This window comes from Lipophrys pholis (assembly GCF_963383615.2).
Source record: "Lipophrys pholis genome assembly, chromosome: 1".
Taxonomy (NCBI): Eukaryota; Metazoa; Chordata; class Actinopteri; order Blenniiformes; family Blenniidae; genus Lipophrys; species Lipophrys pholis.
The window spans coordinates 39,196,908-39,223,813 of record NC_137635.1 but is presented as its reverse complement, the minus strand read 5'-3'; the positions used below and the strand labels follow the sequence as shown (position 1 = coordinate 39,223,813).

At 42.9% G+C, this 26,906-nt stretch overlaps 2 protein-coding genes across 3 annotated transcripts in view; one reads left to right on the top strand and one right to left on the bottom strand.

Moving 5' to 3' along the window:
- gng12a (guanine nucleotide binding protein (G protein), gamma 12a) overlaps positions 1–18,548 on the top strand; it is a 28,610-nt gene extending 10,062 nt beyond the window's left edge. For both annotated transcript variants that reach the window (XM_080461938.1, XM_080461937.1), the window contains exons 2-3: positions 15,370–15,478; positions 16,453–18,548. In XM_080461938.1, the coding sequence (XP_080318064.1) occupies positions 15,386–15,478; positions 16,453–16,578 (219 nt within the window). In that variant the 5' untranslated portion in view covers positions 15,370–15,385 and the 3' untranslated portion in view covers positions 16,579–18,548. The remainder of the gene's footprint in view (positions 1–15,369; positions 15,479–16,452) is intronic.
- Positions 18,549–24,122: 5,574 nt separating this feature from the next.
- Positions 24,123–26,390, bottom strand: gadd45aa (growth arrest and DNA-damage-inducible, alpha, a). The gene is made up of 4 exons (XM_080479909.1): positions 26,215–26,390; positions 25,677–25,778; positions 25,333–25,558; positions 24,123–25,064 (listed from the first exon to the last, which is right to left on the bottom strand). The coding sequence occupies exons 1-4, from the start codon at positions 26,346–26,348 to the stop codon at positions 24,951–24,953; spliced, it is 576 nt and encodes a 191-aa protein (XP_080336035.1). The 5' UTR covers positions 26,349–26,390; the 3' UTR covers positions 24,123–24,950.
- Positions 26,391–26,906: the final 516 nt, after the last annotated feature.

Sequence of the window (26,906 nt, the reverse complement as noted above, 5' to 3'; positions counted from 1 at the left end):
AAGGCCTCACATTTTGTCCAGGGATGATTCCTGTACAGTGGCTTCTTGTGCAATTACCTCTCTGAACTGTTCTGAATAGGCAGCGCTCCCTCCCCACACACTTCTTAATCGAGAACACGGCCGCTATCTGATTGTGTGCAACTTTATTTTTTTACTCACTGGGAGCAATCGGTCTCAGAGTCTGCAATTCAGACATTTCATATGGGCTCTGTTAGAGGAACAAAAAACAATAGCATCTCTGTGTACACGCTCCTATATGCTCACACCCTATATTTTATTTAATTCCACTTTCTACCTTCAGATGACCTCATGGCACAGCTTCGAAAAACACACTTCTCTGTGTATTGTTCTGACTGTGGACATATTTGAAATAAACTTCAATAAAAGTGTCTACGATGCATTTTAGAATAAACACAGCGACTTGTATGAATGTGCCAGGTGGACCTGATGACCTAGTCGGGCTGAAGAATCGATGGAGCACAGCACAGAGAGAGAGAGAGAGAGAGGAAGTCAAAGGAGGATGAGGAGGAGGCAAACATCATTTTTTTGGGGAGGGATTCAGGGTGGGCTGCAGAGGAAGTAACCTCAGTATGACCCACACTGAGCCTCTTCCTCCAGCCGGCACGTCTTTGAAACTGTGAGACGAACAGAGTGGCGGTGGTTGGAGGGAGGCGCAGCCATTCATGTGGCTCCTGATTAATAGTAACGCAGACTCCTTTGTGTGTGTGTGCGTCTGTGTGTGAGTCAATGGGTCAGTCTGCCTCGGCTCATCGTGCCATTTCACTTACATCATTTCAACTTTTATGTCTTGTAACAATAATGAATCAACTGACTTTCTCTGATCTAAACATACACCGGGGAATTTCATGCTTTCTTTTCTTTTCTTTTCTTCTCTGTAACTCAACTGATGTTTCAAAAGCAAAAACCAAAGGTACTTTTCACTTCTCAGTATGATCAGTATTTCTCCCCTCTATGGTCATTTTTAATTCCCTCAGAGCAGCTACATCATTGGTGGATTGTTTTATCACCTTTGGGTTTTGCTTTTTTAGCAGAGCTCTGAGCTGTGCTAATGAAATTCCTCCTGCAGGTTTTTTTTTTAAGCACTCCTTTCACACATTACAGTGTGTTCATCATAAGGAGCATCATGGTAGTTGAGTTTGACCTTTTGACTAATCTAGCTGCACCAAGGGAAATGTACGACTTCTTTGAAACTCCCCTACCTTTACTCACGATGAATTGTAGTTACCATGTGGTACACTGACTTTAGGATGGAGGGCATTTCCCATGCATTTCTCAGGTGATTGACCACATTGACTCATTCACGCACACATCATTCACACAACAATTCTGACATGCCAGAGGCTTGCAAAACTTGGAGTTGCCATATGGACGGGGGAAATGGGGGATGAACAGGCATCCCCTGGATTAGAAGATGACCCGCTAGACCAACTGCTTGTTTTGCATATTTGCATATTTGCTCTGTGGTGATTCTGTTTGTCATTGTAGTAGTTTTGATTTAGTTTTGATCTGAAGGTAATTTTGTATTTTGTAGTTCAAGTAATGATTTGCCTCATTTTTTAAATAACTGTTCAAGCATCTGCGTTCAGTTTCCATCAGTTTTGGTTATGTGGCATCTTTCCTTTGTTTTTTGCGTTATTTTTGGGCGTTGTGTGTGTGCAGGCTCTCAGGGTGTTTGTTCATTTTGCAAATAGAATAATCATTCTATTGCTGTCGGTAAGCTAATGTCACCCTAATTGGCTTATTTGTTGCAAAGCCGAACCTGTTACTTCAATTAGAAGACACTTGTGGTATTTCTTCAGTTCCTTTTGTCAGAGCAGTGTGACACAAGGTTGCATCTTTGTCTGTATCAATGATTTAACTGACCTTTTATCCGGATCTCGTCCCTCTTCCCGCTCAGCTGTAGTCCCAAGTTTTCAGCTCTGTTGTACAGTCCAGGTGACCGAGGTCATGATCATTTTACAACAGAGCTGAAAAATGATCATGACCTCAGTCACCTGGACTTTGCAACAGCAGAACAATAAATACCTTCAGAGTTTCCTGTGAGAATGTCGACATGTCCTTGTAATGCTAATGATGTTGGAATGAGCCATCTATCAGTGGACATTAAACTCTATGTTTTGTATTGATGTCAAATACACAATGTGTGTTTGTCAGAATGACTTGTACATTTTTGTAATGATAACCCTCGGAATGAAACATCAGCACTTCCAGTGGGCCTCTGCAGAAACTTTCTGATTACTCCTTCCTGTTTTCTGTGCGTCTGCACTTGTGTGCACATTTGCAAGGAATTTCTTCTTGTCATGCAACTGGTCTCGAGTGGTCTCACGTGCAGTGATCTGTCCGCTATCCACATGCCTGTCATTCCTGTCCCTGTTTGTTCAGAAAAGTCCCTTCTTCCTTCCAGATAACATGGTCTGAACCATATATAGTCATTGCTAGAGATAGTGACACTCAGGTCACATGCTTTGTTAATGCACGCAACTCCTACATGGTGCCGTTTGCAGTAAGGTTATCACATTGCTTGCAGTTAGTAGTCCATAACGACACCCGTGGATTTTCCCATTTCCTAATGCTTATTCCCACCCCATGGACAGTCAAAATATGACAGCTGATTGCTCGTCTGCTCTGAACTTTACCTTTTACAGTCTGGAAAAATGTTTAGCACTATCTCAATATATAATCAAAAACAAAATCATGGCTAGTCATAATAGAGATTTTAACTGACATTTTATATTGTTGGACGAGTTTTCAACAACACTGCACAGCAAAAAATGCATCACATTGCTTTTTACATTTTGGATATAAATTCTGAAAAAGCTGTGATTTTTGGTCGCTTTTACACTTTAATACTAAATTAGGTTTAAAGTTTAGCACCATTAGCCGTGTGCAATATGTAAGTCCTTTGCTGAAGCCCACCGATGGCAAAAACCTACATTTGATGTATAAATTACAGAAACAAAACCGATACCAGTTTAGTTTTGTGAATTGGTTCTTTCGAAAGCCCCTGTCTGCTTGAAGTAAAGCTCACATGTGAAGTTGAGCATTTTGTTTTAAAAATGCTGCTGTCTGAGGTTTCTTAGGTGAATTTTATAATTCAACCTTTTTTTACCTAAATCTCAGGTATCTCCATCTCAGTTGTTTCAGGTTTCACCTCCTCTGTGTTAATATCTGTAGCCTTGAGTTTAATTTATTCCCACATCCAAGTTTCCCTTTCTAAAGAAGCTGTTCAAATAGAAAAGAGAAATCCCCACTGTCCCAGCTCGCCTGTTGAACTTCGGCTTACGAGGACAAAGGTCATCAGTTTGTAGACAAATAAATATCTCCATGGGCGCGACACAGTGGAGTGCAGCTTCTCAAATATCCGCTGCTTTAATGAAGCAGTGACAAAACACTGACGTATGTGTCATGTGGTGTGCTGGGAAATGTGGCTACAGGTGCTCTCTCTTCATTCTCTTCAGCCCAGTTTCAGTTATTCCACATTTGCATTTACTGGAGACACCCAGCTGGTGTTGGAGGGGCAAATATCTCTAAAATTGCAGTCATTTCAGTAATAAACAGAAGCCAAGGACAAAATATAGTAGCATCTGTGCACTCACATGCCCCAACACATACTTTCCACCTACACATAGTACATTTTGCATACATACTTTGAAAAAGGTGTCATGAGAGAGCTTCTGGGTGTTCTGCAGGGCTAACAGACGGTCAGTACGTTTCCGTCACCAGAGAAAACTTCTGTATAACTGTGTGTACATGCATTTAAAAGACTTTTCTTTGCTGCATTCTGATCAATAAGATTTTTTGATTAATAAAATTGTCTAGTGCAAGAAATGTTTGAACATTGGATGTTAAAAAAAAAAAAGTATATATATATAGCTTTATAGTTGTTCTAAAATGTAAAAAAAAAAAAAAAAAAAAATTATTTTAGGGCTACCACCTGACTTGATTACGCTGCAAATTCCACAGTAATTTGTGTTCCACAGTCAATTCAGTCATCATTTTGAGGTCCCACCCTCTTCTCTGCATCATTGAAATTCAAAGGACCTGCCCTTGTCCTTCGTACGGTGTACGTCACTCTGCAGCTTTGGGAGGATTTTCCTTTCTCAGACGTGCATGCATTGTATGGAGAAACCACCAGAATGTCTCACACACAGTGAAAACACAATTTACTGAAAATTCAATGTGGGATTTATCTGACTTTTTAAATGAAAGGGTAATTTGTTGCATGTTTTTCCCCCTCTCTGTCTTTCTAACCTGCATTTCTGAAAAGAGGAAACCGTGCAGCCTGCATTCTTCCACCACTAATCCTGTCATCCTTTTTTTATACGGTTGGTTGCTGCTATTGATTCTAGGGCGGATTTCTTTGGTCTGTAATGTTGTTTTTCCTCTCTTTTTTTTTTACAATGGGTTCCGGCGTCTATTTTTAGCACTGAATCAACACACTATATAACACACACAGTATAATCAATACAAATGTGTTGTTTTTTTTTTGCATTAAAAATGTTTTGCATTCAGCTGAATAGAATAAAAAGCCACATTGGATGTCGACTGGTTGAGGGGTACTTTGGATTTTCTGACATACATGGAATTTGTCTCACATGCGCCATCCTGTTTTATGTCACGGTGTGACTAATCCTATTTCCTCTTCACTTGAAAAACAAACTCCTTTATGACCTTTACGCTGTTTTCGAATGAATTCTGTGACGTCCAAGCCACTATCAGTTATTCCGGCCATGATCGGTGTTGCTTAACCTTTTCCAGCGAGGATGATGGCTAACGTGGGAATGAACTGCCGGGCAGACCTGCGGCCCGGTGCGGTTCACCTCTGCTGTAGTAGTAATGTGCATGCAGAGAGTCCTGCCCAGGGGAGGAGACTGGAAAGACTGAATACGTTTGTTTATTGTTCCATATAGGCAGGGCAGTGTTTGACCAGAAACGGAGATCCATTGTGTGGTATCTCTCTGCCTTCGTCATGAATAGTAGCTTTCACGGGCCAGAGGGGCTGAAGCGAGAGGCAGAGCGCTCACAATAGCTTTAAGTTTTATAGCGTTCCTGTCGCCGGCAGCAGACTTTTGGCATGACACCAAACGCAACATACACACAGCTGCACGGGCCGGCTTTCTCCAGCTGAACTCTCCATCTCTATCATACACACAAACTTTTATCTCTGACTCGGTCTCGGTCTCCAGCTCACTGCGACCGCCATTCATTCTTTCCCGGCAGCCATTTCCAGCAAAGTCCGCTCTGCTCTCACTGAGCTTTTTTTTTTTTGTGTGTGTGTCGTTTTGGGACAACAATGCTTTTTGTTTTTCTGAGGGCAGAGCTGCGAGATGCTGCTAGGCTGCCTCTCCGTTTGGGTCGCCCGTGTCTCCTACATGTCACTCTCCGTGCGTCTGCAGTGACGTCTGCAGGGCATTATCTGCTGTAGGCCTCTGTTTGTTTTGGGCTGCTCATGGCCCTGATAATGGCCCATTACTGGGGAACCAGAGGCTCATAGGCACCACGGTGGAAACTGCAGAGCCCTCGCTAACCTTCGCAGTGGTCAGACTTTGAGGGCGTTTTATTTTAGCTGAAATCAACAGCACAGCAGCCAGCAGTAACAGACATGATGACTATTTTTAGTCTGTACTCCAACTGCTAATGATATCACCGAGGAGCTGGCAGCCCTCTGCGTCACTTTCTATGTTGACGTTTGGCATCCTGCTTGTGAAGCTGGGAGTTGTGTCTAAATTCTTGTACACCAACAAACTGTTTTATATAATTAGCTCATTTGCTCCGGTCCCTCCTCGAGAAGGAATGCATTGAAGAACTAACACCCAGTACAATCTGTTTTTCTCCTTGTCGCCACTCTGTCTTGCTAATAAATACCCACTTGTGATGCCAACAGAATCAGTTTATCTGTGTCATTACATTTTATGCTTCACTATTACTTGATAGGAAAGGTTGCTCGAAGGTGGCGCTCACTTTCGTCCCTGAGTGTGTTCTGGATGCTTAACTCTCTCACATAATGTCTTTGTGTCAAAACATTTGTCAATATACATTAGAGTGTTGTATATTAAGCATCCCCCCGCTACTCACCCTCCACGCTTGCAGCAGGTATCTCATAATCCTTCACTTATTTATGTTGCAATTGAGCCCCCCCCCCCGCCACCAACATTTAAATACATTTTTACCTACATTTAGGATTACACAACGTATCATTTGCTTTCTTAACTATAGGTTAAGAGTGTGGCTGACCCTGGCGGCTTATACTGGCCTGCTGAGTAGTACAGAGGCCAGGTTGCACCTCCTGACTCCCTGATGTACAAGAGGTCAAATGAGTTGAGAGCAACATAGTTTTTTGACGTCATCAGTAACACCCATGATTCATCTGCCAACACACGTGCATCAATCTAAAAATAATTCTAGCGTTCGTCACTAGCAAGACAATGAAAAGATCGAGGAAAAAAGGCCCATCATTCCTATTTTCTCCTCTGTTTCGTTCTTACACACCGGGATGTGACTTGTGCTATCTGTTATCTGTCAGGCAGTCAGAAGTCCTAACACACGGCTCCTCTCCACTGTATCACATCTGGGTATGCAGTCGCACCATCCTGTCCTAAAAACACATCATGTCTGAGACAACGGGTTCTCTCGCTTGACTCGCTATCTTCTGGATGTAACCAGTTTATCTTGTGTGACATGCAGCCTTCCTCTGTTGCCTGGAGTCTTCATGCACATTTGAATCCAGTTCATAATGAACTCGGCCGACTTGCTATTCCTGCAGCAGAACTTGTAAGCCATCTAGTCTGTGCTTGAAACAAGGAATCATTCATAGTTTATTTGGACAGGAATGAGCCCTCAAGTAATTGCGCATGAATTTAGGATTTAGAAATCCTGGAGAAATGAGTCTGGTCTAGTCTTACGTCTAGACACTGTGCAACTGTGCTGCCGTGTGCTACAGTATGCTGCATTGTGTTTTTTATCCTGTCGAGGTTCAAAACCGATGGGATTGTATAGCCAGATTCTGAGAAGCGTGTGGTTTTAACTTTAACTCAGCCCTCTGCACAGTGCTTCAGAAATAACACAGAGTTGTGTTACTTGTAGCGCCACATGTTTAACCTGAACAACTTTCCATTAACCTTTGCACAGTCCTGCAGCTTTTCCTGGAAATGTTTGCTTGCGCAGAAATAATGCATAGCTGTCAGCCAATCACAATTGAGCTGACTTGAAGCAAGCAATGGGTTTCCTAGTATCCCCTTTGTGCTGTGTGTGGAGCCAGCGGCCTGGGTGGGGTCCTGTCAGCCTCTCTTATCTCAGCAGCCATACCTGCAGCTGTGGGGGTGGTGCACTGGTCACAGTCCTCTTTGCAGCTTGCACGATCACCATTCTTCCTCTGTCTGTTGTTCACTTTCAATATCATGCCTGCAAGTGATGAATGCAGAGTTCTTGTGCTCGGTGGCTCCAAACTCAGTGAAAAAGAATGAAGAGTAAAATAGCATTATTACTATTTGTTGAATCACAGAGCTTTATTCTCCATCACGTTGAAATCATCAGAATAGTTTTATTGTCATTATACAATGTATGATAAAATTGCCCACAACTTCTTCTCTTTAAATAAAGATATAAAAATATCAACAGAAAAATATGCACAGTTTACAGTAATAAAAAGATAGAACTATAAAAAGTATCCTATGGGATCACAAGTTTGGCTTATTTACAACATAATGCAATTTCTCTGTAGGTGCAGTTGATGGTGTCAACTTCCATCTAAACTTTTTAGTTTCTTCCACAGTGTATGTACATATGTAGTGTATATATATATATATATATATTTATGCAATCTTAAAAACCTTTGTTATTTAATTGTGAGTATAGAACAATAGGCTGTTTACAGTCACCTTGTGTATACAGATTTATTCGTTTTCCATCGATTTCTAGTGTGTTTAGGTCTGGAAGAGGTGCTAAACACATTTCACTGCATATTATACCATGTATAAGTATGCTTGTGACAAATAAAGGACTTGACTAGAGTTACGGCACTTACAACAAACAATCTGGACTTAAAAATATATATTGTATTGCAACAAAAACATCCCAATTTAAGTTTGAGCTTAAATGTTCTGTTTTTGCTGTCAGCCCATAAGCTAAAAACAGAAGAATAGTGTTTGTAGTAAACGATGAAAATCAGTATCACAGTTGTTCTGGATACCAGAGTTATTTTTTCTATAACTGACTCGTCAACAAAAGAATATATTTTAGCTTTACTGTAAACTGTGCAGTTAAGATTTGAGATGTGTGTGTGTGTGTGTGTGTGTGTGTGTGTGTGTGTGTGTGTGTGTGTGTGTGTGTGTGTGTGTGTGTGTGTGTGTGTGTGTGTGTGTGTGTGTGTGTGTGTGTGTGAATAAAGTCCACGCAGAAAATAATTGTATCAATATTGAGTCGTTTCTGAGAAGAACTTAATATAATTCCCACAGTTCTGATGATCCTGGGAAACACGACCTTCACGATATTTGCAGTATTAACTACATTACATCGGCTGCCAGACAAACCAAGGCTCAACAGTTACTCCTTTCTTCTTTCTTCTTTCTGGTGGGAAAGTAGTGATGTCACACGAGTGTTTCTCACAGTCTGAACAAGTGTGATCCCACAGAGTCTCCCCGCCGCCTCACCCTCACACAGACCGAGAAACTCTGCAGGCTGAACCTGTCGTCTACATCTGGTAAACACAATCCCACTTTGCTCAGCATCAGGACTGATGACTGAGGAATACAGAGTTTGATAAGCAGGGTAACCAGGTGAGAACACGGCAGTGTTTATAGTAACGCAGAGCGCAGTGCCTCTGATGCGATCAGCACCAACCCCGAAGTACAGGGTCCTGTTGTTTAAGCAGCGAGAGACGGTTTCTCATTCGGCTGGAAAAGTGCTGACTGGAGACGGAGGGCATGAGAGCGACTTTTGGCTTTGCTTGCCAAGTGGGAAACTCCTGCTCATGGGGGGTGGGGGGAGGGGTGCACAGGAGAAAGAGGGAGAGATAACATAAGTATGTGTGTGGATACCCGGGGGACCACAACCAGTATGCTGGTTTGGAGCTGCAGCGCAGGTCTTTGAACTCTTTTGTTCAAAGCTGCAGACAGCTGTCTGCGTATTTCCTTTCCACAGTTTACTGTTCCTCACTTGTCAGTTGATTTGCAAAGGCAAAAGAGAGTTCTCTGGGGTATTCTCAACAGAAGTGTAACATGCATTTATGTGTTGACTTTGACTTGCATCACAGCAGATCAGAATATCTTGTTCTTAGGCATAATCATTCTCAGTGCGTGTGTGCATAATGGCAGCAAGCGGTGGTTCAACATTCCAGGAAACCTTCGAGCGTTTCAGGAAGAAACTGGAAAAGAATCCAGTTTATTTTGCTCACCGTTCTGGAAAGAAAAAAGAAAGGAAGGTTGTTCGTAGTTGTTGCCTTGATCTGCTTCCATGAGCTCGCGGGACACTAAAGCAAAAGAAAAAGGAAATTGTCTTTACTACTCGGTCAAAAACATGAATGAAAATTATGGGAGCTAATCTGATCTCTAAGGTCTCTAACTTTGTGCATTCTCTAGATTTGTTTTCCCACCTTGAAATAATTGCAGCTTTCCAGTAACTTCATTTGGTACTTGGGTGAAATATCATTTAATTGCCCAGCATTTCACTTTTACCTGTGCAAATGCAAAAATATATCAGTGCTTAGAAACTTGAGGATGAGGCCCACATATGCTCTGCAGGTCACCATTTGCCCGTGTCTGCTCTTAACTTTTCCAGCCTGGGTGAGGTCTCTTTGGAGGTTGGTCCTTCTTTCTTTATTACAGACAAAAAAGAAAAACAAACAAAAAAAAGTTGACTTGACTCTAAGGGAGTGACGTTTGCACTGCCATGAGCATAAAACAGAATACATCCATGGGGCAGATAAAGACTGAACGACTGACGCAGACAACACATGTCAGTCAGTCTTATTGGGCGGGGAGACATTTACTGCATTAGTCTATTCTCACATTTGTGAAGAACCACTTCACTGCAACTCATTTACTATCTTCTCACTACCGTCGACATTAACTCTCGACGTGGTTTGTCAAAGCACTAATTACATGGGGAGTTCAAGCCGGGACACGTCTCTGGCCTGCGTGTGAGCATCTGCCATTTGCTTAAGTTGATTTAGCTGCATCTTATTTTCAAGATGTGAAAGTTTTACTGAAGTTTTGCGTCAAAGTTTTATCCTCACAACCATTGCATGGAGCCTGTGGGTTCCTGAGGAATATTTTTCAGCTCTTCTGTCGCCTCCAGTCACTGTACGCAGGGTCAATTACATGCATCTTTTGAAGAAGAATTTCTTCCAGGACTTCTGTCAGTTATTTAGGTTATTAAGAAAAATAACATTCTAGAGTGAACCTCATTTTTTTTTCTCTGAAACCTTAAATAGAGTCACTCGTGCTTTGAGTTTTTATAGTCCTACAAACCACATCAGGGTGGGTAGAAAAGTACCAATCTGTTATTTAGGGCTGGACTAAATGGGAGGCTTTAGATTTGATTTTTTTTTTTAAATAAAAGACATGATCCCTGCCTAACTCTCCGAGCAAATGTAAATGTACCCAGCAATGCAAAAGCCTTGGGGGTACAGTTTTATTTGATCACAAAACTCAAATCTAAAAACCCTCAGATGCTCATTGAAGAGACCTCATGTACTGTACGGTTGACAGGGCGGACTCCTCAGTCTTCCATGGCTGTACGGCAGTACGAGACACAGAGGTTTTCATCTCGGGAGTGTTGGTGTTAATGGCATTGACTCATAAAGGTTCCCTGTTCTTGGCACTTTGAACACTGTGCTAATGAATCACATGTGTGCGGGTGGGTTTGTGTGTCTAAGGTAGAACAGGGCGGTGGGGCCGACGCCGCTCTGTGCAGTAGGTGGTCCCGCCTGCTTGTGTGTGTGTGTGTGTGTGTGTGGGGTGCGTTAAAGGCGGTGGTCTTTTTTTTTTTTTCTTTTCTGATCTTTAGAGGTGACTTTTTTTTCCTTCTTTCCACCAGACTCCTATATGTACATGGTGGTGCTTAATGCCACACACTCACACGTTGGTGCCCTCCCATAGAGCTTCAGCCAGGCTGCTTGTAGCTGGCATCACATCACACAGGCTGCACAATTTCACTGAGGTTTCTCGCTGTGGATGCTGTGCCTGTAAAAAAAAAAAAAAAATCACTTCTCCGTGCTGGTGGCATTTCAGTCCTGCCTCCTTCATCTCCACATGCTGGTGGAAGTGACGCTTTGGTGCCAGAGAGAACTAGACTCTTAACGCCATCCTAACCCAGTCTTAAATGATAGACCTGACGGTATTTCAAACCTTGATAAAATAGGTTAAAAAGATCTTGCTGTATTTCATGTCAAATTAGTCCTCTGCAACATTTTGGCCCAGGTTTCTTGCGTTTCCTCCATTACCGTACTTGATAGCTAATACGTTCATCGGGTTAGCACGCAAACTGTGAAACCAGGAAGGACAACGAGGTTTTGTGTATATTTCTTTAGAAAAGTGTCATGATTTACCAATTATGGTAAATCGTGTGTTGTATTAGCCAGAAATGACCTCATCAGTGTTACTGTATATATGAATAGACTGAGCATTGGTACAACAATGACTGCTGAGTCACACACGGATATGTTGAAATATGTTTGCGCCAACCTTCTAATGGCAGTTCTGTAAAACTGAAAAACAAATTAACCTTAAGATGGAAATTTCACTGTGCAGGTCAAGAAACACAAAACAAAAACAAATCATGAGTCACGTCACAGCCTCCATGTGAATTTTAAACTGCGCCTCACATCTACATTGACCTGATTCAGTGTTTTCCAAGGTGTGGGGAGGGTCTCTCCCTCGGGAAGCACCGCAGAGTTTCGGCGGCTCACAGCCGCAGGAAAAGTCTGCAGATCAGGTCTGATGACATACAGTAATGGTGTCAAATGTATTTGAAAAACTAATGCTCCAAAATAATTATCAATTTCATTTCAGTCCATTAAAAAAAATGCAACAAGTGACACAACTCTGTGCTTTATGCTCTTAAAATATCCGGAATGATCTGAATTATACTCTCCATGGTGTTTCTCTGGCAAAAGCTTGTCACCTCTCAGGCCGCACCATGAGCCCACGTGTTCATCCTCACAATGTGCTGAAGCCACGTCCGCAACTTTTACTGAAACTGTGCCATCCCCAGTGAATGAAATATAATCGGGCGTCTACTCTTAAAACAGATAAATGAAATTGTTCCACTGTGGACACCCGGGGTCGGGGTGCCGGGTACCAACACTAATACTGAACAGCGAGTCGGCGGCGGCGACGGTGTCACTTGATGCTTGCCTCAGAGGTTGTATCAGTTACCCACAGATCTGCTGGTTGGAAACTGAAGAGCACACTTTGTTTCATTGCAGTAACTCGAGGGCTCCGAGACCGTCCTCCCCCCCCCCCCCCCCATCCCTGCCAAACCAGCTGCTCACACTTATTCTCAGTTAATAAGAGTGTAATTCAGTTTTATTTGTGGTTAGGATCTATGATTAGGAACCCCTTTATTGTTTTGTACAGAAGTTAATTGGTTGGCAAAACGGGTGTAGTCTTTAATCCAACTCCTTGAATCTGTACAGGGATGGCCTTCAGGAGAAAGGAGGTATTTGCAGTAGTCCTGTTTTGTAAAGCATGTTTGCTTTTCTCCTTTTCATCCCTTCATTCATTGCTGCACTTGATCAGCGGTTTCTGCTCGCACTGTGTTTTGCATATTACACAATTCACAAGGTATGCGGTCCGGTGTGTTTCGTGGTGCTGAAACGCCAGTGTGATTGCCGGGTAGCAGGAAACTGCCAGCTCAGAAAAGGTTTTGGAGGAGCTGAAGAACAAAGGGAGAAAGTAATGACTGAGCTGTTTTCTATTTGCTGGATTGTTGGGCAGATTCCCAGTCAACCACCACAGCAACTCAACCCGTTATTGGTTAAAAAAAAAAAAACAAGGACGGGTGAAACACTTCAAATGATCTAATGACGTGAGAATGAAACTCTTGTGGCCTGTTTTTAAAAGACTTCTTTTCAAAGTCTGCCTTGCAAACATGCTATGGCATTCAGACGGAGAACACCTGATGCAGGTATCCTCTATTTTACGTAAATAAACGCCTCCACTTGTCGTGAAGAGATAAAAGATGTTTTCATCTTTTTGACCCGTGGCGCCTCTCCTGCGTGAGTAAGCTGAGAAAGTTTTCTTAGGGTGGTTGTTCGAGCCGTGCTCTGCTACAACACCCTTTCATGTCTCGCTCACATGTCGCCAGTGACATTTCAGCCCTTTGAGTCATCCCGGGCTCCGTTTCCTTCAGGATGAGCTCCTATCAGCAGCGAGAGGTCAAACTCTCTAATCAGGCCGTCTGCATGAGATGACTGAAAAAGGAAATCCTCCCTCCTTTTTTTATGCCCGTTCTTTTTTTTTTTTTTTTTTTCTTTCATTCCTTCACTTTGTAGTTGAAACGACAGGCGGTGTGTAGGCGGGAGGGGCTCCGACCCGCAGACTGAACACAGCAAACGTGCAGCCCAACGTGTTGCTCTTCACTATAAAAAGAGCTGCTGTTTATAGTTATGTGCTCTTCTGTGTCAATCTGAACTGTTGTACTACATTTTACTGCATTTTCACTCCCATTTACTGCTGATGTAACCGAAGCGGAATCGCACCATCCGGCACACAGATGAAATCGACTTTAAGACTCCAATAAGCTCAACAAAAGTAATAATCTTAACGCACGTTTTCTTTCGGGATAAAATAAAATGCAGTCAGTATTTTTTTTACTTGTGCAGCTTCATTGAGCTTCTAAGCTGCAGTTGGAGCATTTAAATTCTTTTCCCAGGAATGGAATTGAATTATTGTATAAATCATGGCGCCTCCAGGAGACGGGTGGTGATGTGCTCCCTTTCAGCTCTCTAGTTGACTTACAGAGTCATAGACCACAATCAGAGTCATATATCAATGGCAGTGTGTGTGCACAAGATACGTGCAACCTGCCGCGTTGGCTCCTGTTTTCTGTCTTGCTTTTTGCTTTAGTTTAACTTTTTTAATCAACTTTTAATCGAATTATCTGGGTGTGTTGATGTGACTTTGTAAACTTTGATTCCAATCCAGCTTGCATGTTGGCGTGTACTTTTGAATTTAAGTTTCAGTCGGACTCGCGCAATAATTATTATTTTTTTTCTTTTCTTTCGTGTCACGCAAATGTTGTGAGTGGCTCAGGTCTCTGTTTCTCCAGAGTCTTGGCGCCTTGACAGCAGAAGTCCAGCCTGCTTTTGCTTCAAGTGCAGAAACTGGGACAGTCATTAACAACACCCTGAGAAACATAGTGACAATATGCAAATCACATCAATTAATACTCATACTTCTGTTATCCATGTAAAAAGGTCAGCAGATGCTGTTCTTGTGCATTTCAAAATGAATTCTTCTGAGAAGCTGGGCAGTGAAGCTTCCTGTTCCCTGCTGAGAAGAGCCCGGGTGAAAGCGAGGAGTGTCACAAGAAGCCAGTGCATTGCACAGAAAGAAAGAAAGAAAAAACAAAAAAACTTGTTACAGGAAATGTGCGTGAGTTTATGAGAAGCGCAGACAAGTGGCAGTAAAAGGAAGCGAGGGAGCAGTGGAGCCAGAGTTCTCACATGGACTGCAGGATGTGTTCGGGCTTGTTCCCATCCAGCCTGTTAATGATTAGCAGGAAGCGGAATCAAAACTCAGACTATCTGCGGTGCCTCGACCTGCACACATCAGCTTTACACTCTTTTCAACGCCGAAGCCACGACACTGCCGAACCTCTGTGTGTTTATTCCTCTCTGTTTGTTGTCGGTTTACTTGCAGACACAACCCTTAAAACCCTGGATCTTCTCCCCTGCATGCTCTCACACAACTGAAACCTTTGCAAATAATGAATTTGCATTCGTATGAATGTGCCTCAGGCTTGTGTGTTTACTGACTGTTGGACCTCAGTCGTGCAAGACAAGAGGAACTAAGCAGCAGAAGTTGTGGGCAACGTTTACCTGCAGCGCATGTCACAGCATCACTCCATTTAAACTCAATGTGTAGTTTGTTCATACTGTTGTATTTTTTGGCACATAGTGGCTGAAATCATTGATTTAACTCTCTGTACTTTACTTAATAAACATACTTTATCAAAGCCTGTACAGGCTGAAAAGAACACCAGATTCATCTCTAAATCAACTAAAAGCAATTACACAAATTAGGTATGACACAAATGCCATTGTGCTCAGTCAGCACGCACAACCTGTTTGGTCTCATAGCTACATCCTTGCGAGTGTTAAACGTTTGTTTCTTCTTTTCTTTCCAGTGTGGTATTGCCCAGGATGTCTTCAAAGGCTCACAGTTCCAACAACATCGCCCTTGCCCGGAGGACGGTGCAACAGCTTAGAATAGAGGCGAGCATTGAGAGGATAAAGGTACAAAGCCATTTTACATGCACGCCGTCTCCGTCTGCTCGTTCATCTGCTCACTGTCTCCTTTTATGCCGTGTGCATCCTCCAACCACTTTTTTTTTTTCTTTTTTTGTATTATCATTTCAGTCACTTTTATAATTATTCACCTCCATTTATATTTTTATAAGTGTATGAAGTACTGGAGATGAGCCAAATGACATTGAGATTGAAAAGATCACTCAGTAATTTTGGAGAACAGTGTGTGCTCGCAAAGATTTCTTTAAAACGGGGCGGTCCACACCGGGGGTGGCGGGTGCCTGCAAGGCTGCATGGTCTGTTCTTATGAGAGTAATTATTACAACTCTGCAGATATCTACGAAATGATCACAGATGTGATCTCTGGCTTTCTAATGCACGCATCACACACAAACGCGCCTTTTCATCAAAAAAGAGTAAACGTTTGGATGCGTCGATGAAACAGTTTGTGAAACTCATCCATATTTCATCCCAAATGATGTGTGATGGACACGACCACAAAACTGACTGGTGTTTTCCTTCACTGCTAAATAGTATCCGGAGATTTTTGAAATGACTAACAGGCTTGTCTGTGCTGCAAATGTCATTTAAAAAAATCGTATATAAAGTGATTTTAAGAGAACTCCAGCAAGTCGAGAGCCGGTGTGGTGGTTGGTGACCGGGGAGCCCCTGAGTTCTGTCAGATAGTTTTCAGTCCCTCCAATATGATAAATCCTCTCAGTACTGACTCTGATAACGGATAGCATTAAGGTACTTTCAAACTTGTGGTGGGTAATTGCTGCAGTCTGCGTCATAATTGGTAGTTTATTTCGGTAGCCTCACAGTCTTTCAAAATGCCAGCTTTAAAGAGTTTATTTTTTTGCATACACATAAACACGGGTCATGTTTATCACTGCATTGGCTGATTATGTGTATAAGCATGAGAAAAAGTCTGGCTCTGAGTTCCTCTTTGTTTTCTGCAGGTATCCAAGGCGTCTGCAGACCTCATGAACTACTGCAACGAGAACGCCAGAAATGACCCTTTCCTTATGGGCATCCCCGCTTCAGACAATCCCTTCAAGGACAAAAAACCCTGCACTATATTGTAGTGGATCCCACTTCGCCTCAATGTGTTGTTTTTGGTTTGGTTTTTTGTTTGCTTATTAATGTTGCTGTAACCCTTTTTGTCGGGAGGATTGAGGGGTGGACTGTGATCGTGTCTTTACCACGTGTTCACCTGTTCTGTTAACAACCATCTTTTTTTTTTTTCTTTTCTTTCTTTTAAAAAGCAAATAAATGTTGTGCAGTTGTCCCGTTAGCCCGTATTTCTCCCCAAAGGCCATCTGCCTTCCCAGTGACACTGTTCAGCTTGAGCTCTGACCACTAACAACCAACTTGTGGCTGCAGAGGTATTGTCCATTAAAGATCAGTGAATATTCTCACAGTCCTCTGTGATGGATTCGATTCTTCATCTGTACAGTCTCATCTCCAGTGGGCAGTGACTGTTATATCTCTGTGATTTGCCTTAAATGGATTCGTACAGCCAAAGTTTCCACTCTGTCCTTTACAGTGAATGTGTCCGAAACCGTTCCAGCTAGTATTATGTGTCTGTGTAGTTTAGATCACTGGGATCAGGGTTTACATTGAGCTCTACGTGCCACGATGCAGAGCTGATTGTGGCAGTAGTGCATAGCGGTAAATCAAACTGCTGAAACTTCGAAGTATTTTACAACTCGTCACAGCCGCAGCAGCTCCGACTGGCCCGCGACAATCTGCATCCGATTGAATTCTGTGTTTCCCTCGTGACTGTTTGCGGTGTGATCACATTGTCGCTTCAAGCTGATGAAATCATTTGCATATAAACATAATCCAAGCTCATCTTTGCTTCGATGCAGATTTCCGAGCTTTAGGGAAACGCGTCAGCCATCAAGTCGCAGTGAATGAAGACGACATTAAATGCAAGTCAACACTGTAATGAAAACCCTGGGTCCAAAGCAGTGATACACTGCATGTATCTTAAAACCTCTCTGAACCTGGAGCCATTCCTTCGCAACACGTTATGTGGTACGAACATGTTTTCCTCTGTTTGTATAACGAGGCTGATGACGCAGACTGTGCCGCCAAGTATTAATCAGCACTGTGAGCCTGGCCTGCGCGCCCAACACAAGTGTCTTAGTCATGTGAAAGCTGCACAGCATCGTCCTTAAGGTATCTTTTGGCACCAGTGTTTGAGGTACAGGCTCAGAAGTGTTTGTCGATTGGTGAAACCACTCTCCTGAGACTCCTCTTGAACTTTTCTTTCTTAATTTTTCCCAAGTTATACGTGAACATGTGTTGGCTGGAGAGCTTCAGTCTAACATGTCTTGCGTGTTGCTATTCGCTGGGAGAAAATACCTTCTTTTGTAATTTTAACCAAAAAAAAGATTTTTGAAAGAATTTGAATATATTAAGTATGATTTCAACTTTTTCCTCACTCTAAAGCCTTACTTAAGTTTGCCTTGTGTCGTGAAGAAATCTCTAAACGGGAGTACTACTTTCTTATGGAAGAAGAAAAAAAAAAAAATCTATCAAGTGTTTCTCTGTGGTATGGAAGCGATTTGTGTCAATATTGTGCCATCTGTTTTGTCTACATGTTACTAGCAGGTCATGTTCATTTGTCTTTCTTTTACCTGGTGCTCAGCTTTGCAGCAGTTTTGTTATTGTTGCCTTCTCCAAAGGGTACTTTCAGGTCTTCGACTCGGTAAGATCTAGTGTTAAAATCGATCTGTGTTTTTTTATGATTGTGTCTAGCAGTCAGTTGTTCCTACTTGCAATAAAGCAATCCTGTATGCCACCTAAGGAAAAAAAAAAAAAAAAATCAGATTACCACTGCCATGTTGTAATTTCTGTCCATTCACTGCAAATCTGTAACAGCCTCATTGTGCCATCAATAGATTAACTTAACTCAGAATCTGCATTTTGATAAATGTCTTTATTAATATACCAACATTTGTATGAAGACTAAGATTAATCAAGTGAAGCATTCCTACAGTACAATAATGTACTAATATCTCAATAAAACTTGTGCTACACAGCTGGAACATTTGGACGACCACTGTCTTAATACTACCAGTTACTTTGCTTTTCGGGAGATGTTTTGTTTTTGTTTGTTTTTTTAATGTTTCCCTGCTGTAACACAGTTACTTCAAACTGGAATCTACAGGGTGCAATTCCCCATTGCCAGAGCAATTTAGGTTGTGTGTAATCAGAATTCATAAAACAGTTCAAACATTTTTTTTATTTGAAGTTAAAAATTTAATTAGAACTGTGACCATTGACATCAGTTTCCAATCCTACAAAGGGGCCGACATATCGATCAACCCTCATTACTCAATTTTACAGCCCAGCTAAAACATTTGGGTAAAATTAGTTAATAAAAGGTGGTGGAATACTTTGAAAGATGATCATATGAACACACACCTACGGGAAATGTACCATAGCCAAATAACAAGCATGTGTTTGGATTGCGGGAGAAGGAGAAAACTGGGAGAAACACCCTGTGCACACAGGGAGAACATGCAAACACCAGAAATCCAGAATTCAGTGCACAAGTTACAACAAAACCATCCCGGGACACGTCTGATCACTGTTGGCATTCCTACATGAGAGTGAAGGAGAAAAACTGCCTGTGAAGAAATCTCTGCAAGAAGTGGATGCAGGTCGGTGGTTATCTGCTGTACTGGGTGAGTTAGGAAATACAGAAGAGGGTGTTGTGTATAAACTTTTGGTATTCACATGACCTCAAAGATACAAGAAATTAAAAGCCTAAGATGGGAAGTTAGTGTCAACTTTCAACTTCAGTGTTGAAAACAAGAGAGCTGTCCCTGTGTCTACACTAGTCTTAAGAGATATTCTGGAGACTACAAGGTGATTTACAAAGATGTTGAAATCCCCCCACTATTCATTCATAATGATACAGGATTTGTGTGTCTAAATCTTTTAAGGTGCCCCTTTAACAGTGGAGCTAAACACAACGACAGATGTTTGGTGTAAATTGTGGAAAAAGTCACCGTCCCGAGAATTTCAGGCCGAGCTGACGACATGGGGTAGAGCTTTTAACCAACGAGGCTGCAGAAGTTCCTTGTGTGTATTATCTTTTCACCAAAATGACTCGTTTGCATTTTTGTGATGTGTTTTACCTGAAAAGGAAAGTGAGCTAATCTGCCTCGCAATGTAAAATATGCACGGCAGCCACTCCCAGAAAGGGGGCTTGAGAAACCCTTTTCTCCTCCCCATCACCTTGTCTCTTGTGATTGTGGTTTCGTTTGTTAGTGTTGTATGTGGAGGTCATTTCCTCTCATTAGTTACTTATTTACATCTGAGTTTGGGGGGGGGTCCTCGAGCCTCTCGTTAGGCCTCTCACAAGCAAAAAAGCACAAAAGCTAAATATAGAGCGCACCAAACCCTGACTTCCGCTCTTGGAGAGTGGAGTGAGTATTTTGGGAAAGCGTCTGCCTGAGAGTCTGTTTTCGTTCTCCGTTGGCGGCCGCTCGGGTCTCCCTGACCTCGTCTCGGCCCAGATGGTGAACACACAGCTTGGCGAATTTTCTGCTGCACACAATGGGAGGATCGCTTAGGCACAGCAGCACGTTGTCACCTATTGTAAAACCTGCAGAAACACTGAAGCAGGATGTGACAGTTCTCACACATAAAGACAAGCAGTGATGAACAACAATGCAACCTATTTTTTATTGTTTAAAATGTGAAATCTTTCCACCTGCTGGTTTCTCACAGATTGTGCTCAATTCTGAAACTGCAGGGAAATCTGGTGCATTGTTTTCAAACACCTTCAACAGAAACAGTGAGTGTGTCGTGCACGGTGAAGATGTTCCTGTGCAGATGAAGCACAGCGCCGGGATGTTTTCTGTAAGCATGAATGCCCCTGAAGGCCAGCTCAGTCCAGCCTCGGCCGTAATCCCAGTCGGTCATTGTGAAGCAATGTGAGAAGCGGAGGGAGGCGGGGCTGTGCAGCCAACGGTTGGCGGGCCCTGCTCGGTGCTCATGTGCCCCACTGTGAAAACCTGCACTGGCAGTTACAGTGTCAGTGTGCAGGAATGTGCTGATGTGGGGGAGGCAGGGGAGGACCGGCCAGGCGAGGGTGGGGAGGCTGTGGGCTGCAGTGGCACCTCAGTTCCTCTGGTAGGCCGCCCAGCTACATATTTAGCTCACTGATGTCAGCCATACCACAGTTTTCCACAGCCTCAGTGACTTTTTAAGGTGCTTACCACTTTTACGTTGGGAAAAATCTCACTTACACTTTTTTTTTTTTAAAGTAGAGTTACAGGAGAGTTTTCACGATGAGGAAGTATCATGTGATTACAAGTAATGCAGATGAATGAATATTCTGCTTCGTACAAATGTGTGACAGACTTGTGTGTTATATTGTACAAGTCTTAAGGGCCACCGTAATGAGAGTCATCGTGGCACAAAGCCCTATTTGTCTGCTCTTCTTCAAATCAGCACCCCTTTTTTTTTCTGATTCACTGTTGTCATTCGGATTCTCCAAATTGAGAGACCTCAGGTACAGGTCCAGATTTGTTAAGAATATCAGTTACCAGTTCAAGGAAGCCATGTCTGGAAATTATCGTGAAGCTAGTTTGTTCAGTTTTACATCGTTGACGTTTTCAGTTGTGATAATTACACATATTCAAGTCAGAGTGGTGACTGCTGATACTTGGTGCACCTTTTTAATTATAAGTTGTTACTTGTTTAACAATTAAACCCCAAAACATGAATAGCAATGTTGGGTATTTTGGGGGCAATTTTAAGTTCTGCATGACACTTAAATCTAATATGCTTTGTTTACATTTATTTAATAATGCCTAGTGGTAATTACCTTGTGGAGGACTTGCAGAGAAGTCGAAGATGATGCATTGAGCGTTGTTGCTTCAAGTGGTAGTTGGGATCATGCAGGGTGGGGTTAAATGAGGTAAACGTGAGTGTTTTTGTTCAGGAGTGGCGTGTCCTCAGTATGGATGTGTAGTACCGGCATGAATACCCGACAGTGTACTTGCTGTGGAAAGCACACGGAGAATCCTATGAGTATGTGTTATATTTGGAAGGTTGTCATTGCGTTCCTTGGTGTCGGACTGTCCTTTCCATGAGCCCTCCCTTCCAAGCAATGCTGACATTCTCTGCAGGAAAGAACAAGCACCCTAAAGCTGAAAATATGTTCTAAATTTAGCACATGCATACACTGTTATTGTTTACAATATTACTACTTTCAACTCTGAATATAACAAACCTTTTACAATCCCTGAGATGAATTCAGCTTTGAAATGCAGGGCAAGATGTGTTTTCTAAAATAACATCAAGGTATCGTTTTATTGAAGAGCTGTGTGGAATCCATCAATGGTTTTCTAAAAGCTTTGCAGTGTCATCATTAAGATATTGATTTTATTGGGGGGTTTTTTTTTCCAAGAAACCTCCCTTTTCAGGCAAAATCATTGCTCAGACGCTGTGCATTCATCTCTCATGGGTCCTTTTAGAAGCTGATGCAGCTGTTTTTAAATATATATGTTTTAATTAACTCCCCCAAACTAGAAATGCCTCTAAAGCTGCATGAGGCTGTCTTTCAAACAGGTTAAATTCCTGTTGAGTTGCATTTGCTACACACAAAAGCCTTTCTATTTTATAAGTGTTGCAGTTTTGCAATAGTATTATCTTAGCTTCACCTTCTTTTTCCTAATCTGAGCAGTGCACAGGCTTCTGTAATGTTTGCCACAGAGACGGAGAACAATACAGCCCTCAATACATTATGCTGAACACAGTATGTTCCCCGGGTTGCACCACAAATGACCATTCAAAGTACAGCGTGACTTATCAGATCATGAAACTCTGCTCTATTTTTAAAACACACGCACATAATGCTGCGCATGAACTCTGACCTACACTGCAGCACAGCGAGCCGGAGTGAATAACTGCTTCAACCAACTGTCCAGAATTTGGCTTCACAACACTTGTCCTCCTGTCCTCCGCTGCTCCAGTCTTAAAATAACCTTTTCCCTTTGAGCTAACAATGCCACATTACATCAATCGGCGTCACACCCTGTAGTCACACACCGGGAGACTTTTCACACAGTGCCAAGTAAAACCATGGAGCCACAAGGAGCTTTTCTAGGGCATGGAAACATTTAGACATAGCAAACATTGTTGAGCTATATTCAAATCATTTCTCACTTCACATAGGAACATGTTGATATTTGCTTCTCTGTTTGTTGGTTTACTTTCTCACTTAGACCTTGTATGTTATCAGAGGTATCTGTGTGTTATATGCTTGTTGAACACAGTGCAGCATATGAAATAATCTTGGTTATGTTTCACCCAGTGGGCTAGTGGTAGGCGTAGGTTTTCCTTGGATAGTTCAGTCCAAAAACATCCATTTGAGGTCGATTGGTGACTCTGGCGAATGTGAGTTTCTGTCTGATTGTCTCTTTGTCCTGTGAGGGAGAAACTTTGAAACATGCTTATTTACATGTTAATGAGTGCGGAGCAGAACCGTTGTGGTCAGTTTTGTGCTGTCGCCATCAATTCATCAATTCATGCAGTGTTCTAATATGGGTTCTGAGTGGCTATGACTGTGGGAACCAAGATAAATAATTGCATTGTAACACAAAACATTAATGAGGTCAGTGGCGATAATGGCTCAGCTCAAGCACAAGTACAAAACAACAAAATTCTGCAAGATTACTTAATCATACTTCTGATTTTAGTTGTTAGATTTCAGAGAAAATCCAGTAGCAGAATGTGATATTGTCACATGACCTCTGTTACATGAAAAGCTCAGCTGGATTGTGCAACTCAAGGACAACTTCTGCTCGCGCCCTCCCTCCCGCTCTTTCTCTCTCTCTCTCTCTATGCATGACCATGACTCAACACTTTCAGGGGGAATGCCCGCCTTACATCAACCAGGTGACATCATGCAATTTCAATCACCTGCGTGTGTGTGTGTGTGTGTGTGTGTGTGTGTGTGTGTGTGTGTGTGTGTGTGTGTGTGTGTGTGTGTGTGTGTGTGTGTGTGTGTGTGTGTGTGTGTGCGTGTGTGTGCGTGTGTGACACGAGACCTGGCTGCTTAAGAAAAGAAGTGGGCTCGCGGCGGGAGCAGTTGCTCAACAACCAGCAGGTCAAACCCTGATTCACAGAATGTTCCAAGTGTTTCCAGTCAGGTGCTGATCGTCCCGAGGGCAGATGCAACCAGCAACACAATTAAAACACCGTCACCTGATGTAACCTTGCAGTCTCAATGATAAAGTCCTGCCGAATGACAAAGAGTCTATAGACTTGCGAGGTGGAAAAACCACATCCACACGCAGTCGTCACATGTCTCGGTCAGCTGGTGAGGACGAGGCCTGAGCTGTGCCACAAATCACGGGGAATTGGTGAAAAGAGGAACGTGTGTGGATGAATGAACACGGTCCTGCTGACCGAGGCAGAAGCCTGTGGAGAGAGAGGGCTGAGGATTATTGTTCGCCAGCGAGGCCACAGAGGCCAGCGTGACCCCTGTGATCTGCACGTGACTCCTCTTTTACAGCTGGTAAAGTTCAGAATCCTGCTCAGCCTTGCTCAGAATTTTAAAATTGAATAAAAAAACAAAAAAACACATGCAGGTCTTTTTCCAAAAAATACTCTTTTATTGGCACCAATACATACGTGTTTTTATTTGAATGTCGCAAATAGTTAATGTATAAAAGAAACATAAATACACTTAAATATAATTAGAAATAACTTAAATTGTAACAAAGGAACTATTTCACTTGTGGCAAAAAAAAAAAAAAAAAAAAAAAAAATGGTATAAGAAACACCAAATAAACAGAATGTCTTCACTGGATGTGTAGCCCTTCCCTTTTTTTTTTTTTTTTTTTTAAATTATGACAATAGCAACATCAACATCAACAATTCTAATCAAATAAGTAAAATTGCAATAGGTCCAGTGTTTCAACAAGTGCTTTGTTTCTTCAGAGAGAGGCCGAAGCCTTGGTCCACTCCACAGCTCCGTGCTCTGGTTTCTCCACACTTCTCTGACCGGTCACAGAGGCTTTACCAAACAGACACGTGATATAATCCTTCTGTACTGTTTCCGGATTCACATGAAAAAAGCACAAATGCTTTCCCCCCCCCCATCATCACTTCCACCTCACAAAAGGTACAAGAGCCTTGCCATCTCATCTCTGTTGCAATGGCTGACAGACAAAACTCCAAACAGTCCTGTCCAAAGTGGAAGTCCAACTCTTTGCTATTTTTGTCTTGTGAAGAGACCCCCACGCGAACAGCAGGGGGGGGTTTTGTTTCCTTCAAAATTTTCATTTCCTGTCAGCAGCGCTTTGGAATTTGATCTCTGGGTGGTAATATGTGTCCATCAGGGTTCACACAACTCTTCCTGTGCAGATGCAATTCCTTTTCTGGACAGTTTTATTTTTTTTCTTCTTCTTAAAGAGGGAAAAGTTCATCTTTCAGGCAGATTGATGATGGGCACCCACTGATCCATGCAGCGGCTCTCTCTGCACAGTCGGTTGAGTTTGCTCAGAGCAGGGTCTTTCCATAAAGTAGTGGGGGGACTCTGAAAATAAAGACAAAAAGAATACCGGATTTAGATGCATAAGTGTCAGTTTCTGTTGGTTTCCACAGCACTGAGAAGAGAACAGTCCCTGCGTGTGTAGATACAAGGTACTCCCTACCACTGAAATTCCTCAGAAGTCATTAGAGGGAGGAGTCCTATTCATGTTTACCAAGTGCACAAGAACGAGTACCGGCAAGTTCTCAGAGTCAGTTTCACTTATGTGCATCAGAACTTTGTGTAAAAATCACAACATAACAGTATAACTTACAGTGACAAGGACGCAATGCAGGTCCATAGGTTCACCCTGGCTCTGCTTTGCAGCTCCTACTCCATCCAGGATCTGTGCCAGACGCCTGGTGTTGTTCACTCTCAGGATGTTGATGTCGTTCTCGCAGCAGAAAGCCTGGATGAGGGTGAAGTGGATCTGCAGGGCCACGTCTTTAACATCCTCATCATCCGTGGCCAGGATGCACAAAACCACGTTGTCAGGGTCTCTGAGGGGGAGAAATGAAACCAAAAACAGACTCGTTACTACCACAGCTGGGCACGAGTGTGTTCGTAAAGTGTGTCAGGGGTGTTATTCGGTGATAGCTGATGTAACCTTGTACTTACACGTTGAGAGACTTGGCAGCCTCGTAGACTCCGACTGTAATGCAGCCCTGCGACAGGGCGGAGGTGAGGACTTCTTCCAAAGCTTTCGCCATTGTATCCATTCTACACACACACACACATATATAAAAGTCACGTTAAAACCACCGCAGACACACACAGCTTCAGGACGGTGAGAATAGCTCCAAGCTCCAGCCTCCAGCTCGGCTCCGAGCGTCGGCTTGAGCTCAACCGACAAGTTCCAACCACGGAAAATACAACTTTAACTAACATTAATGTTCAAACCGCACACTTTTACTCGGACGTAGGAGTGTGAAAGAGTGAATTTCAGGCTGACTTTGACGACGCTGTGGTACTAATGGTAGTTTGCAGCGCAGCTCGCTGCTGCACAGTAAATAATGAAGGAAAAACCAGGCTGCTCGTCTGTTATCGCTCCTAAAGCAACAGGTTCACAAGTGGCAGGCACGAAGACACTACAGCATGCACACACACACGTCTCTGCACATTATAATGCGATATAATGTTAGGAAAAGTAATTTACCTTTCTTGAGAATAATCCCCATTTAGTTCCTCAAATGTCATGTTGTACATACAATCTAAATCCACCGGAAGGCAAACGGAGCAACACTGGCGAGGTATCCTCGTATCTTCTCGACTCGACACGGTCTTTATCATTAGTCCCGGCGTGCTGCGACTGAGAGATAAATCTGGCAACTTCACATTAAAGCTGTCCGGGACAAAAGCGTGTCAGGAGGACATTTGCATCCCTGCAGCCATTGGCTGTATGCTAATGTAGCCGCGGCGCCATTGGACGGACTCACGGCAACAGGCGTGTCTGTCTCCAGCTGGGCTCGAGCTCGTCCTCCCCGCTGCTTTATAACGTTCACACAGAAATAAAGAATTGACTCAGTGTCTCACGAACAAGCTAAAACAACTTGTGCACAACCGCCACGTCAATAAAACACCACGAATCCCCCGAACTCTGCTCAAAACACTCGAGATGTGACACCCAGTGATGAACTCACCAGGACATAGCGTGTGAAGCGAGTCACTCAAGTTTAGTACACGCGAGGTCCGAAAGAGTGTTTGTCGCAACGAAGCGGGCGAGATTCGTTGCAGGACTCACTCTCGGTGCTGCCGGACGGGCCAGGACGGGTCCGGACGGGTCAGGACGGGACAGGGCGCTGCTCCCGACTACTGCCTGGCAACGGGACGCCACTGAGCTCGAGCTCT

Bases quoted from the DNA above. Each gene is read 5' to 3' on its own strand.
- gadd45aa (XM_080479909.1), bottom strand. From the start codon at position 26,348: ATGATAAAGACCGTGTCGAGTCGAGAAGATACGAGGATACCTCGCCAG. The intron at 25,779-26,214 runs GTAAATTACTTT...GTGTGTGTGTAG, and splicing joins GGGGATTATTCTCAAGAAAG to AATGGATACAATGGCGAAAG. The intron at 25,065-25,332 runs GTAAGTTATACT...CTTTATTTTCAG, and splicing joins TGCATTGCGTCCTTGTCACT to AGTCCCCCCACTACTTTATG.